This window comes from Vombatus ursinus, unplaced genomic scaffold (genome assembly GCF_900497805.2).
Source record: "Vombatus ursinus unplaced genomic scaffold, bare-nosed wombat genome assembly UNPS02014812.1, whole genome shotgun sequence".
NCBI classification, from domain to species: Eukaryota; Metazoa; Chordata; class Mammalia; order Diprotodontia; family Vombatidae; genus Vombatus; species Vombatus ursinus.
This window is the reverse complement of record NW_020954590.1, coordinates 72110763-72126680: the sequence shown is the minus strand read 5'-3', so window position 1 is coordinate 72126680 and position 15918 is coordinate 72110763. Positions and strand designations below refer to the sequence as shown.

The 15918-nt window shown below is 36.2% G+C and overlaps 1 protein-coding gene across 1 annotated transcript in view; it reads left to right on the top strand.

The window, feature by feature from the left end:
• Positions 1 to 15918, top strand: part of LOC114054133 (peroxidasin-like protein) — a 475034-nt gene that overhangs the window by 392879 nt on the left and 66237 nt on the right. Inside the window, exons 15-16 of the mRNA XM_027877274.1 lie at positions 5491 to 5599; positions 10783 to 10940. Coding sequence (XP_027733075.1) covers positions 5491 to 5599; positions 10783 to 10940 — 267 coding nt within the window. The remainder of the gene's footprint in view (positions 1 to 5490; positions 5600 to 10782; positions 10941 to 15918) is intronic.

Here is a 15918-nt window from a genome sequence, read left to right as displayed (position 1 = left end):
AGATAGATAGATAGATAGATAGATAGATAGATAGATAGATAGATAGAGGGCACAGGGTGAGTTGAAGATGAAGGGGTAATATCTGGAGAATAAAAATAAAGAGTGAGAGAGGATTATACTAGGAGAAGGAGAAAGGGAGAGGTAGAATGGGGTAAATTATCTCACATAAAACAGACAACAAAAGGCTTTTACAGTGGAGGGGAAGGAGGGAAAGGTGAGAGGGAATGAGTGAATATTATTCTCATCGGATTTGGCTTAAGGAGGGAATAACATACTCACTCAATTGGGTATGGAAATCTACCTTACCCTGTAGGAAAATGAGGGGAAAAGGGTAAGAGAGTGGGAGGGGGAAATCAGAAGTAAATACTTCTGAGGAGGGATAGGGTCAAAAGAGAGAATAGAATAAGCAGGGGGCAGAATAGGATGAAGGGAAATATAGTTACTTTTTCACAACATGACTATTATGGACGTGTCTTACATAACTACACATGTTTAACCTGTATCGAGTTGCTTACCTTCTCAATGAAGGTGGGTGGGGAGGGAGGAAGAGAGAAAAATTGGAACCCAATGTTTTAAAAACAAATGTTAAAAATTGTTTTCATATGCAACTGGGAAATAATATATACAGGCAATGGGGTATAGAAATCTATCCTGCCCTATAGGAAAATAGAAGGGGAAGGGGATAAAAGAAGGGGGGGAGATAGAAGGGAGGTCAGATTAAGGGAAGGGGTATTCAGAATGCACACTGTCTTGGGGTAGGGGGAGGGACGAGATGGGGAGAAAATTTGGAACTCAAAATCTTGTGGAAGTGAATGTTGAAAATTAAAAATAAATTAATAAAAAATAAAAAAAACAGGGAAAAAAAGATCATTTCCCAGTTATCATTAGTAATACTTAGAAATAAAGGCAAAAATTTAAGTGAAGTTATCTATCCCAGCCAACTAAATTGAGTTGTCCAAAGTTTGATTTCACTACCTTTTGGTCTTTCCAATTGAACTATCCAATTCAGTTAGATGTATATGATTTCATTATTTTAATCATTTTGAAGGTCAATCAGAACTTACAATATATCAGTCCTAGAAATTGTGGTCAACTAACCCCAGTATCAGCATGGCTAGGTGGGGTGGTGGAAAGAGCACCAGCCCTGGAGCCCTGGTCTGGAGGACAAGAGTTCAAATTTGGCCTCAGACCTTGATGCTTACTAGCTGTGTAATCCTAGGCAAATCACTTAACCTTGATTGCCTCAGGGAGGGGAAAAAACTTACCAAGTATCCAGCTGACAAAGTCAAACCAGCCACAGATTTTCTTCTTATTTCTCTACAAAACTCCTACACATTTTTCTTTATGAGCCACCTTATATTTTTTCCTGATTTTTTTTTTTCGGCGAAGCAGTGGAGTGAAGTGACTTGCCCAGGGTCACACAACTAGTAAGTGTCAAGTGTCTGAGGTCAGATTTGAACTCAGGTGTTCCTGAATCCAGGGCTGGTGCTCTATTCACTGTGCCACCTAGTTGCCCCTTCCTTATTCTATTTTAATTGCCTTTTTTATAAGATAAAGTAATTGAGTTTAAATATATACATTTGAACATATAAGCATATAGATTAAAAAATATATGTGTTTCACCCAGTGGTGTCATATTTTTTCCGATATTGTTTAATGGTGAAGTATGCATCAGCCTGGCTTTTATAGTTCTTCAGATTTTTTTATAACATCCTGGAGGGCAGATTTCATTTAGATTCCCATTCATTGTCTTGTTTTTTTTTTCTAAATTCCTATTGAAAATATGAAGGAATAACATGCCCCTGTTATTTAATGCTACAACTTTCTAAACTATTCCATATCCTCTGATGACCATTAATTCTAAGATCAGCTTTTGAAAATATATTCACTTCTGCATATGAGTGCAGCTAGGTCCTGATTAGTGTGGATAATGAATCCCCAAAAGTGGGAATATGTTTTTGAATTCACACTATTTGAAGTTATACTTTTGTAAAATATGGTGTTGGCTCTAAACTGATGGAAATCATAGGGCAAATTTGAATAACATATTTACTTCAGGAGATTTATTATTCACACTAATCAGAACCTAGCCAAATGCTGTGATATAGCTATTTTCTTGCCTGATGTGCTTCTTCTTTTAAAAATCAGTTATTATCTCAAACTATGGACATTGAGAGTTATGAGAAAGGCAGATATTAGAAAGATCATTGCATTTGGAGTCCAGAAACTTGGTTTGGAGTTTGGGTTCTCTTACTTAGTAACTGGGTGAGCTTGTCAAAGTTAGTTTGTCACTTTGAGCTTAAATTTCTTCATCTGTATAACGGAGATATGAAGGATTCGACTCTAAAAGCTATACAAAAGTAAATCATGATTATTGCAGCTGACTTCATTATTTAGAAATAATCTTTTTATCCCCTTTTCCTTTGGTTATTTTACATGATCATTGTAGTTAGATTTTTTTTTCCCATAACCTTCATCTTCAGAGGATGGATGAGTTTCACTCTTCACTATATTGATGAGGTTCACACTGAAGAGTCTCCAGAGAACTGAACTGGAAATTGTAGCTTTACTTTTGCCCAAATAGCCAGTCTGTCAATAAATATTTATTAAGTGTCTTACTATGTGCCAGGCACTGAGGTAAATATTGGGTATAAAAAGATAGGTAAAAGACAACCCCTGTTCTCAAGGAGTTCACAATCTAGTGGTATAAGACAACCTGTCAAAAACAAAGCTGAAAAGGTGGGGAGGTAAAGTGGAGTGAGGGTGTGATGAAATTCAAAGGAGTGCAGGGTGAGGGATGAAGAGGTGGCTATATACTCTCCACTCTCTCCAAACAGAGGGAGGTAGGGCCCCAGGGGAAGGAAGTGCTGAGGAGGTAATGGCTCTTTCAATTTATAACTGACACTCAATTAATCAACATAGAAATGAAGTACATACACTTTGCAGGGTACTATGCTAGGCCTTATGGGAGATGTCAAATATAGAAAAGATATGGTCCCTGCACTCAAGTATCTTGTCAGAAACTGACTACCTCATTCTTTTTGAAAACTAATGTAAACAGAAAAAAAAAATATGAGATTTTGTTTTAAAGCCCAAATCTGATTTGAGGGCTCAAGTCCTCAATAAATCTGTGTTGCAACAATAAATTTTGTCACATCAATAAATTTCTGTAGGAATTAGTCTTTATTTCACTATTATCTTTAACAACTTTCCTGATGCCATATGTAAATGATGACTTAAGAGAAAAGAATTTGATGTTTCTGACTTTTTGATGCATTGATGGATATAAGAATGGATATATAGATTTCACCATGTAACTGCACCCTTCAGTGATATAAACCACCGTCCCACTGCACCTTATCCCTTGAATAATTCTTATCCATGTTTTCACATAGATCCTCCACAGATGCTCTGTTTAAGGTGCTAGAAAACTTCCTCTCAGAAATAATACATCTTTCTTACTGTCTATATCAGATGTCTCATTCTCAGTACACTGCTAACTCATATCCTTTTCCTTTGTCCTTATTTTCAAGTTTCATCCCTGATTAGATTCTTTATTCTATCTCTTACTTGCAGGTCACCTTTGGTAGCTGGCAGTCAAGAATCATTTATTAAGTACCTGCTGTGTACCAGGCACTGTGCTAAGAGCTGGCTATACAAGTACAAATAAAAGAAAGAATCCCTGGCTTCAAGGAGCTTACAGTGTATAGCATGATACAATGTTTTTGGACCCATCATTGGATGAGAGATTTAGAGTTGTTAGAGAGCTTAGAGATCATCTACTCTAAGGGTCAACACGCTATGGCCCAAGCACCAAATTCTATAGTCCCAGGCTAAGAATATTTTTTGCATTTTAAAACAAAGTTTTATTGTATGTTTCTCAAATATTTTAAAATAAAATTTTATTGTATTTAAAAATGTAAAAAAAAATTCTTACCTCACAGTTTGCTTATTCCTGATCTAGTTCAAACCCTTCATTTCACAGATGGGGAAACAGGCCTGGAGAGAGTAAAGTAGTTTGCCTAAGATCATAAGGGCAATATGTAACAATGCCAGAATTTGAATCCAGGCCCTCAGATTTTATTTTATTTTATTTCTGGGTAATTAATAATCAATTTATTAATTGGGCTAGCCTGTAATCAATACATTGATGGTCAGTAACTTTTCTTGGTAACCAAAGACCCCAAGAAAGATCCTGAAATTCCTTAAATCCCTTTGGAAAGGGAACTTCCCTGAAAAGTGAAAATTAACCCTGATTGGTGGACATTTAATGAGGACGTGGGCTAAAAGTCTTCCTCAGCAGTCTCAAGGCATCTGGGCAGAGGAAGCCATTTCTAAGGTCCCTCAGATTTTAGATCCGGTGTTCTATCTACAAGTTCATTGAATATTTCCCAATGTATTCTTAATGTATTCCCAATATTCTCAATGCATTCCAAATCCTCCCTTAAACTTGCACTACTACATGGGATGTTTTGATCATAGTCTTCAGAACTATAAACTTTCCTACCTAACCCTTAACTGGTACAGGGCCCAGATGTTGATGCTGTATTCTGAGGGCTGTGTCTGTAGTCTTGGAGTCTCCACAGTTGTGCCAGGTATGAAAATCACAGTCCTCTTCCATTTTTGGAAATTCCTGTTGGAATACAGTATGTAGAATCTTCTTTCCTTGAAATATCTATTTTTGAGTGACTGTCTAGGCTAGAGTCCCAAAGGTCACTCCTTGCTCCTTAGGGCATCGATTTTTACTGGCTACAAAGACCCAGTCTAGACTCTGGCTTTCAGATTCCTATTACTCATTCTTCAGACCATTCAAAATTCCCAAGGTCAGAGACTCTGCTTACTTCATCTAGAATTGGGGGAGGGTGAAGTTTAAGGACTAAATCCTTTCTCTCAAGATCCATGGAGCCTCTGAGGACAAAAGGCCAAAAGGCGTTTCCCCTTAACTAGAAGAGGAGGTCACTTATACTGAGAAGCCTTACTGAATAGTGATGGTTTTAGTTACATAGCCAATCAGAAAAGATTCCTCCTAACCACAGGGTTAGCCATCAGGAACCTATGTTTACATTTGCTCTACCATGTCCCAAAATCACATATCAACACGATTCTCCCAGAAGCAAGCTCCTTCACCTCTCTATGTGGATAGGCATCATCTCAGGTGTGCTTCACATGAACCAGACCCCAACAGCACAGCAATTCCGCATCCTTACACATCTGGGTTCTCTGAACCATTATTATAAAATGAAATAGTCCATATGCCTTTACCAGTTTTTGGAATACTTTAATTCTCTGAACTAAACTGATAGTTTCCATTGGGAGTTTTGTTGGGGAATATTGCTCTTTCTGTACAATAGAAAATATCACCTGGAGGTTTTATAGTATTTTCATTTTGTTAGAAGTTGTCCCTTCTAAAATATAAAAGGTGTTAAATGCCACTTATATCATGTAATTCCTAACTTTATTTTTTTTTAAATCATGGGATTGTTGTTACAGCAATACAGGGTAGACAAGCTGGCGATAACTTTGTTGAATCATCTATTCTTGATGCCATCCAGAGGGTTGACAGTGCAATTAACTCCACAAGAAGAAATCTATTTTCACAGTAAGGATTTATTTTATTTTGTTTATGAAAATTGTTTTCATTTTAGTTCTGTTTAGCTATTGCAAGCTTCATAAATCACAACCAGGGATACTCTTATGAGATTGTCAAAATATGTTTTTTTTAAACTTGGCAAGCTAGGCCATCGTCTGGGAAAAGCAGTCACTGTCAGTTCAGGTAGTGAAAGAAAATTTAAGTTGCTCCCTGCATTACTGGCCAGTGCTCATTCCCAAAGCAGTTTCTACGAATCAGAACACCCTCTGTAGAGGTAAGAAGAATGATAGATACCTATGCAATAGGCTTTTTGATGTTTGCAGCCATTAGCCAAACTTTTTTCTATTATCAGTTATTTTAGGGGTTAGTATGCATAGAACCCAACTGTATTATTAAACTGATAATACTGAAGTATAAAAGATTTTCTCCTTAAGCTATTACTTTTCTCCTTCCCATGCCCATTGTCCTACTATTTTAGAATAAATAAGGAACTTTTACAGTTATCTTTTGTGAATAAAAGAAAAAAAAACACCGTAATAAAAATAATTCCAGATCAAGATGATTAGTATTATAGAATAGATTCTGAGTGCTTTGTCTCAAAGCTATATTCTTTACCAACCAAACATTTTCTTTAAATATTTTTGATTATAGTGGGCAGGTAGGTGGCACAGTAGATAGAGCTCCGGCCTTGGAGTCAGGAGGACCTGAGTCCAAATCTGGTCTCAGACACATGACACTTGCTAGCTGTGTGACCTTGGGCAAGTCACTTAACCCCAATTGCCTCACCAAAAAGCAAAAAATATTTTTTTTTGTTATGAAACAGGATACCGACAATAAATTCATAAGAATAGTTACTTATTTCAGTTTGAGCCAATAATACTGATTTTTTTAATGGTCACTTTCTTTTTTTAATTTATTTTGATTTATCAACAATCACTTTCATAAGCTTTTGAGTTTTAAATTTTTCTCCCCCTCCCTCTCCGCCTCCCTCCCCAAGAAGGCATGCAATCTGATATAGGCTATACATATATATTCCTATTAAATATATTTTCACATTAGTGACGTTGTAAGTAAGAATTAGAACCAATAGGAGGCACCACCAGAACGAAGGAACGAAACACAATGGAAGAAAATAATAGCAAATAGTATGCTTCGATCTACATTCAAACTCCATAGTTGTTTCTTTGGATGTGGATAGCATTTTCCATCATGAGGCCTTTGGAGGTGTCTTAGATCCTTGCTTAGATCTTAGATCCTAAGTGGCATAGTGAATAGAGTGTCAGGCCTAGAGTCAGAAATGGCATGAGCTGGAAATATTGAACATCTTAGATCCTTGAGAAGGGCTATCAATATTAGTCATCACACAGTGTGCCTGTTATTGTGTACAATGTTCTCCTGGTTTTGCTCACTTCACTCAGCATCACTCCATACAAGTCTTTCCAGGTTTTTCTGAAATCTGCCTGCTCATCATTTCTTATAGCACAATAGTATTCCATTGCATTCATATACCACAACTTGTTCAGCCATTCCCCAATTGATGGGCATCCTTTCAATTTCCAATTCTTTGCCACCATAAAACATAGAGCCCTAGAAGTGCTATTGCTGGGTCAAAGAGTATGCACATTTTTATAGCCCTTTGGACATAGTTCCAAATTGCTCTCCAGAATGATTGGATCATTTCACAACTCCACCAACAATGCATTAGTGTTCCAATTTTCCCACATCTTCTCCAACACTTGTTATTTTCCTGTTTTGTCATATTAGCCAATCCGATAGATGTGATGTGGTACCTCAGAGTTGTTTTGATTTGTATTTCTCTAATCAATAGTGATTTAGAGCATTTTTTCATATGACTATAGATGGCTTTAATTTCTTCATCTGACAACTGCCTATTCATATACTTTGACTAATGCTCACTTTCTAACAAGGACCAACATATCCTTTTTTAATATAACCTATAAGGCACAGAGTATTTTTTGCATTAAAAAAACAGGGTGAAGAAAAAGAAAGTAGCTTCTCTCAGTCTCTATGGTGAACTTAGTGATGATGTCTGACCTCAAAAAAGGAATGTATATTTTGTTTAAAAACAGCTTCCACATTTCTATTTGGAAATATCAAAATATTGTATTTTGTGTTAATTTCTAAATCCACTTTCTTTTGAAATAGATCAAGTGTCTTCTTGAATAACCTCCTCTGATCACCTAAGCTTTAAATGTCACCCTCCATGGAACTTAGCATTTTATTTGTGACTTTTCATGTACTTATCTCATTCAGTTTTATATCACTGTCTTATAATGTGTATGTGTGTGTGTGTGTGTGTGTGTATGTGTATGTGTGCACGCGTGCCTTTGTGCCTTATCTCCACAGCTATATTATGGGCTCCTTGAAGATATGTCTTTAACATTTTGCACAATGCTTTGAACATAGGAAAATCACGAAGTTTCAAAGTTGGAAGGCACCTCAGAGGTCACCTAAACCAACCCATGTTTCATAAAGAATAAATCTTTGTTGTTGTTTAGTAGTTTCAGTTGTGTCTGACTCTTTGTGACCCCATTTGGGGTTTTCTTGGCAGAGATACTAGAGTGGCTTGCCATTTCTTCTCCAACTCATTTTACAGATGGGAAAACTGAGGCAAATGGGGTTAAGCGACTTGCCCAGGGTCATACAGCTACTAAGTGTCTAAGGCTAGATTTGAACTCATGAAGATGAGTCTTCCTGACTCCAGGCCTCATACTCTATTCACTATGCCACCTAGCTGCCCTAAGAGTGTATCTACAGTAGCAATTAAACTTCTTCAATCAGATAACTGTGAGAAAACTTCAAGTAAGGTTGCAATTAATGGATTTTTGAGGAAGTTATCAAATGGAATTTCCTAGGGTTCTGTCTTTGATCCTGTACTATTCAGCATTTTTATTGATAATTTAAGTAGAATAATATATAACATGCTTCTGAAATGTGAAGATGAAACGAAATTGGATGAGATAAATATGCCAATTAAAAGAATCAGGATCCAAATGAATCTTGATAGGTCAAAATGATGGATCAAATGGAAGGATGTTGATAACCTGGAGAGCATTGGAAAGAGTACAAACAAGATGGCAAGGGGCCTCAGAATCACACTACATGAGAACCATTTAAAGGAGCTGGAAATATTGAATGTAGAGGAAAAAAGTCTTAGGGAGAAGGGGCCAAGATAATTATTCACCAATATTTGAAGGGCTATCATGTGGAAGCATGATCCCATTTGTTCTGTTTCCTCTTAGACAAAAGAATCAGGGGTTTTGGTTGAAATTGCAAGTAGTTTTAGGACAGGTATAAGGGAAAACTCAATAACAGCTAAAGTTATCCCAAACTGGGATGGTCAGGCTTGGGAGTGTTACCTGGTCCTATCTTACTAGAAGTCTTTAGTAAGGACTGGATGATAACGTATTGAGGACATTGTAGAGAGCGTTGATTAGGGTCATCTCTACTGGCTCTTCCAATTCCAAGACTCTGATATTTTGTTGAAGAACCTCATTGCCTTCTGAACACGTTCTCCTTGCTCTCTAAACAGATATTAAGTGCGGGAAAGTTTTACCCTACATCAAATTGAAATATACCCTTCTGAAGCTTCCTTCCAATGACCCCTACTTCTACCCTCTAGATCTAACTTTCCTCATCTTGGAGTTCTCTATTCTAATTAAATCACAGGTCCAGTCCTTCATTATACCTTTCCTTCTACTAATTCAGCATAAAATTGCTTTTACTTGCCTATGTGTTTTAATGAGATATATGGATTTATGTTTGTATACATAGACATATATACATATCTTGATTATACTCCTTGCAATGGGCTCTAGCTTGTCAATATCATTTGATCCATTATTCTGGCCTGTCAAAATTTGTTTGGATCCCAGTTCTTTTAATTAGTATCTTTATCCTATCCATATGTCATCTTCACATTTCATAAGAATGCTACATATTCCTTTATCTAGGATATCAAAAATTCCCACCTACTTTTCCAGTCTTTTTACATGTTACTCCCTAACACATACTCTTTGACTCAATGACACTGACCCATTGGCTGTTTCACAAACAAGACACTCCATCTTTCAGCTTTAGGAATTCTCTCTGACTGTCCCCACGCCTGGAACACTTTCTTCTCTGTTCCAACTGCTGAACTTTCTAGCTTCCTTTAAGTCTCAACCAAAATCCCACCTTCTATAGGAAGCCTTTCTGAATTTCTTAATTCCAGTGGTTTCTCTATGTTAATTACTTCCTATTTATCTTGTATATAGTTTACTTTGTATATATTTATTTGCATATTGTCTCCCTCATTGGATTTTAAGTTCCTTGAGAGCAAAAACTGTTTTCTGCCTCTTTTTGTATCCCTTGCACTTGGCATAGTAGCTGGCACATAGTAAATGCTTAATAAATATTTATTTATTGAGTGAATATTACAGGACTAAGGACAGGTCTCTAGTACACTCCATATATGGATAGTGATTTGGATATGTATATTCCATGTACATTTATCTATATGTACAAATACATATGCATATGTATACAAATATATGTACATACCTGTACAATATATATATATATATCATTTACATGAACTTATTAAACCATCTAGTCAAGGGTTAATGGGCTTTGAGTTTTATCAGTAGAAGGAGTGCATATAGGCTTTCTGCGCTGAATTGGATTTCAATGAAACTTTCCATTTTTTTCTAAAAACAAATGTTTCTTATCAAACAGAAAATTTCCAGAACTTTTCATTTTAAGTAACTTCCAATAGATATTCATGTATATATTCAAGAGATAATTCATATATAATAACAATAATAGATATTCAATGACTATTTTAAATGAGTCTTCCAAGATTGTCTTTCTGAAGGTACATTCAATACTCCCTTATTAATTGTATAGTATTAACTAAGAGGAAGAAATATGGATTATCACTCCATTAGAAATGATATCCATTACTTTATATTTTGCACAATGCATTGGATTTTTTAGGAAACTGTTTACTAGATCCTTATAAATATTTCCTCAAGCCAACGCATTGACTCTAAAATGTAAAAGGAAGCGTGCTCATTAAGTAAACTCATGGCTTGATGGATATTGATATGTTTTTGTTTAGATCTCTGAAGCATCATTCAGAGTATTTCTGCAATTTACTTCATAAATAGCAATGCTTTTGTCATCTGCAGAAGACCTCGAACTCCTAGTGACCTATTGGCTCAGTTCCGTTATCCCCGGGACCCCTTCACCGTTGAGACTGCAAGAGCAGGAGAGATTTTTGAGCAGACACTTCAGCTGATCCAGGAGAATGTGAAGCAAGGGCTCACTGTTGACTTAGAGGACCAAGGTTAGGATCGATAAGTGTTCAGTTTGAAATGTGTTACAGGCTGTTGTCCTAAACTAAAATGTCAATGAATTTTCCCACTTTAAAACACCAGCATGTTTTAGAAACTTTTTTAAACCAATCACTGAAGTGCAGGTGCTTATGGAGGTTAAGGGAGATGAAATGATAGAGTATTTAATTAAAAGAAGATGGTTCTTGTGGTTGCTAATATTAGCTAGATCCTGGCCATATGCTATATACATCTATAATAGGTTGCTCCATTCCTATTAAGAAGTACTTTATTCTCAGGTTGTTATTTCCCTTGTTCACTATTGTAATAATACAAATTGCTTACTGAGTCTTCAGACATCTCTGCCACCAAGACATGTACATTCCCTGTTTCCTTTCTTAACGGTTTTTCACAGCAATTATTTTTATAAAACATCAGAAGACTACGTTCTAAATGCTGTGTGAAGATGTCACTGAAGTTTCTCAGGCATTTTACCTTTTTTCTTTGAAAGAAAATAACCTGTTTGTGAAGGTACCCTTTTGTTATTATCAATAACACCCTGCTTTTGATATTGTTGTAACAGTAACTACCATGACCATTTTCCCCCACCTTCTTGAGTTACTTGCTTTGGGGAAATAAACTGGGAGGTAGACCACAACATCTGTTTCATGTGTTCCAGTGTGTGTACTTAAACCAAAAACAAAACAAAAGAAAACAAAACAAAACAGTCCCGCATCTCCCCAGCAGCAAAAGTGACTCCTCTGTTTTTGAATGGTTGTTTCCCTAAAATTTATTAAGTTAAAGTTCCTTTTTTAAGGAATGGTGGTTATGACAGCCTTCATTTAAGACCTCTTTAAGACTTTGTCCTAACATGGAGATGGCCCTGAATTCTTGAAGGCTATGCCAGCAGAGTGCATCCAGTTGGAAAAACTTTTAAGTACAAGCAGGCCTAGTGATAGATACTGTGTAGGTTGTCCTAAGTTTGGCAAAGCTCCTCTCCATAAAGTCAGCCAATCAGTGATGAATATGGCAAGTCATGAAACAATCTACTAAGATATGGAGGGGTTTTAGTGTGGATTGATGGAAGGAATATCCATCTTTATTGAATTGTGAACTTTTTAAAGACTTGAAGAAGCTTGGTTGCAGAGAAAATAAGAATCATGTGATTTAGAAATGGAATTGATTATGGCAATTTGGGAGCTCTGTGGGGAGGAGTGTACATAATGGCATCAGGGTGGATGGCAAGGTATCCCAAAATGCCTGGGATGTATGCATGGTTGTGAAGCCTGGTATAGTATAATTTTAAAATATGAAACAATCATCATGGAAAGTAATTTAAGTGTTTGAACATAGCATTCTGCATTATGACCAGCTTGAAATAAATTAAATATAAAAATCCCTGACTTCAAGTGCTATATAATTAGCAATCCCAATGTGGATAGAAATCCTCGAGACTTTGAGGCACATGAACAAAGGGACAGGAGTAATTGGGGTTTTGACATATATTATGAATATAATTTAATAAAGCATAATAATTATGTGAGGTTTCAATTTGTCCCTTGTCTTCATACTCCTTGTCTCCTTGTGGGAACAAACATGTCTTTAGTTTTCTTAAGTTGACCCTTAATCTTGACTCTATATCTGAGTCCTGATGATAATTATCAATCTCTTCATAAAAGGAGCCAGAGAAATTGAAGACTGAAAGGTGTCATGATCAATTTTTCTGTCTTGTCCTGTCCGGATTTCTTGATATCATACAGGCGCTCCCTAGATTCCAGTCACTCTGTACCTTGGTACACAGCCTTCTTGAGCTGCTGTGACAAACAACAATAACAACAATAATAATTAATAATCATTCTCTGGTGGCCTACCTTATTGGATGAACTTCTCTGAATTTAGCTAAGGTGGTCCTTGGATGACAGTCTTACAGTGTTACAGAAACTCAAAGGCTCTCCATCTTGACGAGACCTGCCAGAGGTTGTCATTTGCTGTGTATCTTTCAAAAACACAGGGCCATCTCAGCATCATGGTGGTACTTTGGAGTAGGACTTGTGTGAATATCTTGCCAGAAATCTTTATTCTAATCTCTGCTGACATTCATCCAATCAAGTAATCCTTATCATTTATTAAGCCACTGTTATATGCCAGGCATTGCGCTAAGCACTGGGGATACAAAGAAATGCAACAACATAGCTCCTGCTACCACGGAGCTCACAATCTAATAATGTGCAAACAGCAGGGAGGTGCACAATCAGGAAGAGATCTGGCCTTGGAGTCTGAGTTCAAAATCTACTTCAGATACTATCTCTGTGACACTGGGTAAGTCACATAACCTTTCTCAGCCTCAGTTTCCCCATCTGTAAAATAGGAATAATAATGGCATCTACCTCAAAGTTTTGTTGTAAGACTAAAACGAGAAAATGTATAGCATTTTTCACACCTTAAAACATCATATAAATGCCACCTATTATCATTATTGTTATCATTATTAATTTTTGTGAAAACAAGATATATTACAGTAAAAATTGAAGGTAGTCTCAAAAGGAAGGCACAAAGATTAAGCAAGACTGAGAATGGCTTCTTACTTTTTTAAAAATAGTTAACCCTATTTCTATTAGTTCTTAAGCTTGCTTATTATTATCCATTCTTTCCCTGATTATGATATCCCAACAACTCTGGAAAGGAGAAACCTTATAGTTTTGAATCTTAACCATTGGCAACTTGTTTACTTTTAGCACTCACTCCATTCCTCCCCCAAATATGGCATTAATTGGCTCTGGAGTACTACATTCAAAGTGCATATTTCCATCTTTGTTCACTGATTTGTTCACTGAATGTTCACTGATTCAGAAACAAAGTAAAATAGTTTCAGCTCCAGTCTCCAGGAGTGATCATGTAATAGAAACAACTTCAATCACAATGAAGACTCTCTTTACTCCAATATGAGAGGAGATGCAGTTATTAATCAATTACAGTGGAACACATGAAGCTTATTAGATTATCTTCCAACAGTAAAATACTAAAATAGCATTTAATTTTTTCTGATTTTTTTGTTGCATATGTAATTCATTATTGTGTCTCTGTAGTAGATCCTTAAGTTCTTTGGAGAGGACTAAAACATTTTGGAGTGTTTTGTGCTTATTTTTAAGGAATTTGAGAAGTAGATACCAATAGTTATATTCTGGATCAATAGACTATAAGAACATATAATCTGAATATATTATTTCCATTTCCCATGCCATATTAATGTCGTTAATAATGGTGATTCCATTCCCTATCTTTTGGGAAACTTTTCTACTATATTATACTGTCAAAGCCATCACCATCTTGACCATCACTCAGACCTGAAAAATCTTTGGCCACTTCTCATTGTCTCTAGGGAAGAAGTTTTCAAAGTGTGCTCCAGAAACAAGACTGTGACAAAGGGGTTAACAGGGAGAGGCCATGTCTTTGAAGTCAAAATTATTTTCATAATAATACTAAGAACTTTTCATTTTTAATATTGTAAATATCAATTGATGTAATCCTCATAAACAAAAGCTCTTTGGGGAGTCTTCAATAATTTTTAAGAGTGTAAAGGGACCAAGAAGTTTGAGAACCATTGCATTAGGGTAAAATGCAAATTGGTCAACCAGGCATTCAAAGATTTCCACAACCTGGTTCCAACAAATCTTACAAGACATTTCATATTACTGTTCCCCGCCCTCCTTATTGCAGCCTCTGTTATATCAAAATGACCTAATTGGCATCCTACTTTCCATCTCTGTGCCTTTGCATAGGTTACTCATCATACCCAAAATACATTTCCTCCCCATCTTTATACATTAGAATCTCTAGCCTTCTTCAAGGCTCAGCTCACATAACATCTCCTAAGCATAGCATTCCTGATATTCCCACTTGTTCCTGCTCTTCCTTCCTGAAATTACCTTATCATTACTTCTTAGTTCATAAGTTTTAGCAGCCAATAGAACATCAGCTCTGTGAAAACAGGATCTATTTTGTTTCTATCTTTTTATACCTAGACACTAACCCTGAGCCTTGCACAGAGTGTAGAACAGTAAATATTTGTTGAATTGAATTTGAACCCAACCTTTTCCTTTTAATGATGAATTCTATTGTCAGTGAATATGAATTCGTGCACATCTATTATATATAAACTATATATAAACGATCCTATAAACTATCCCAATCTTCCTTCTCCTTGGCTCAATGAAATGTATCCATGGATACCAGGAGAGCTTGACTGCATTGTCAGAGTCCTTGTTTGGAAGAAACATCTGGGGCTAGTCTCATTGTCTCAGTTTTATAGACTCAGAGAACTTAAATGATTTGTCTATCATCACAGAGCTAATAAATGTGGAAACCTGTATTCATACCTGTCTCTGCACTCATTAGAGCCAGCTGGGTGGGTCAGTAGATAGAGCACTGGACCTGGAGTCAGGAAGACCTGACTTCAAATTCAGCCTCAGGCACATCTTAGCTGTGTGACCTGGGCAAGTCACTTAACCTCTGTTTGTTTCAGTTTCCTCAACTGAAAAATGGGGATAATAATAGCACTTACCTCCCAGAGTTATTGTGAGGAGCAAATGAGCTAATATTTATAAAGTTTTTAACATAGTGCCTGGTGCATAGTAATAATAATAACAGCTAATAAACTAGTAAATGCATGTTCTACCACTTCCTCACTGAACTCTTTCCACTATATCATACTTCCTCATGTGTGCACGTATGTTTATATACACATACATAATATATTTGTGTGTATATATGCACAAACATATGTATACACACATATAATATTTGCCTGTATCTTTCTAGCATGACTACATGTACTTTACATGTATCCAAAAATAATTACATATACTTTATACGTATTCTAAAATTTCCTTGGATATAAAATCCTTGTGGCTACAATTTGCCCTCAGAAGACTGTAATCCACTTTACTCACTTGAGTTCAGCCTCACCATCCCCTCAGAAAAGTTATATAGCTT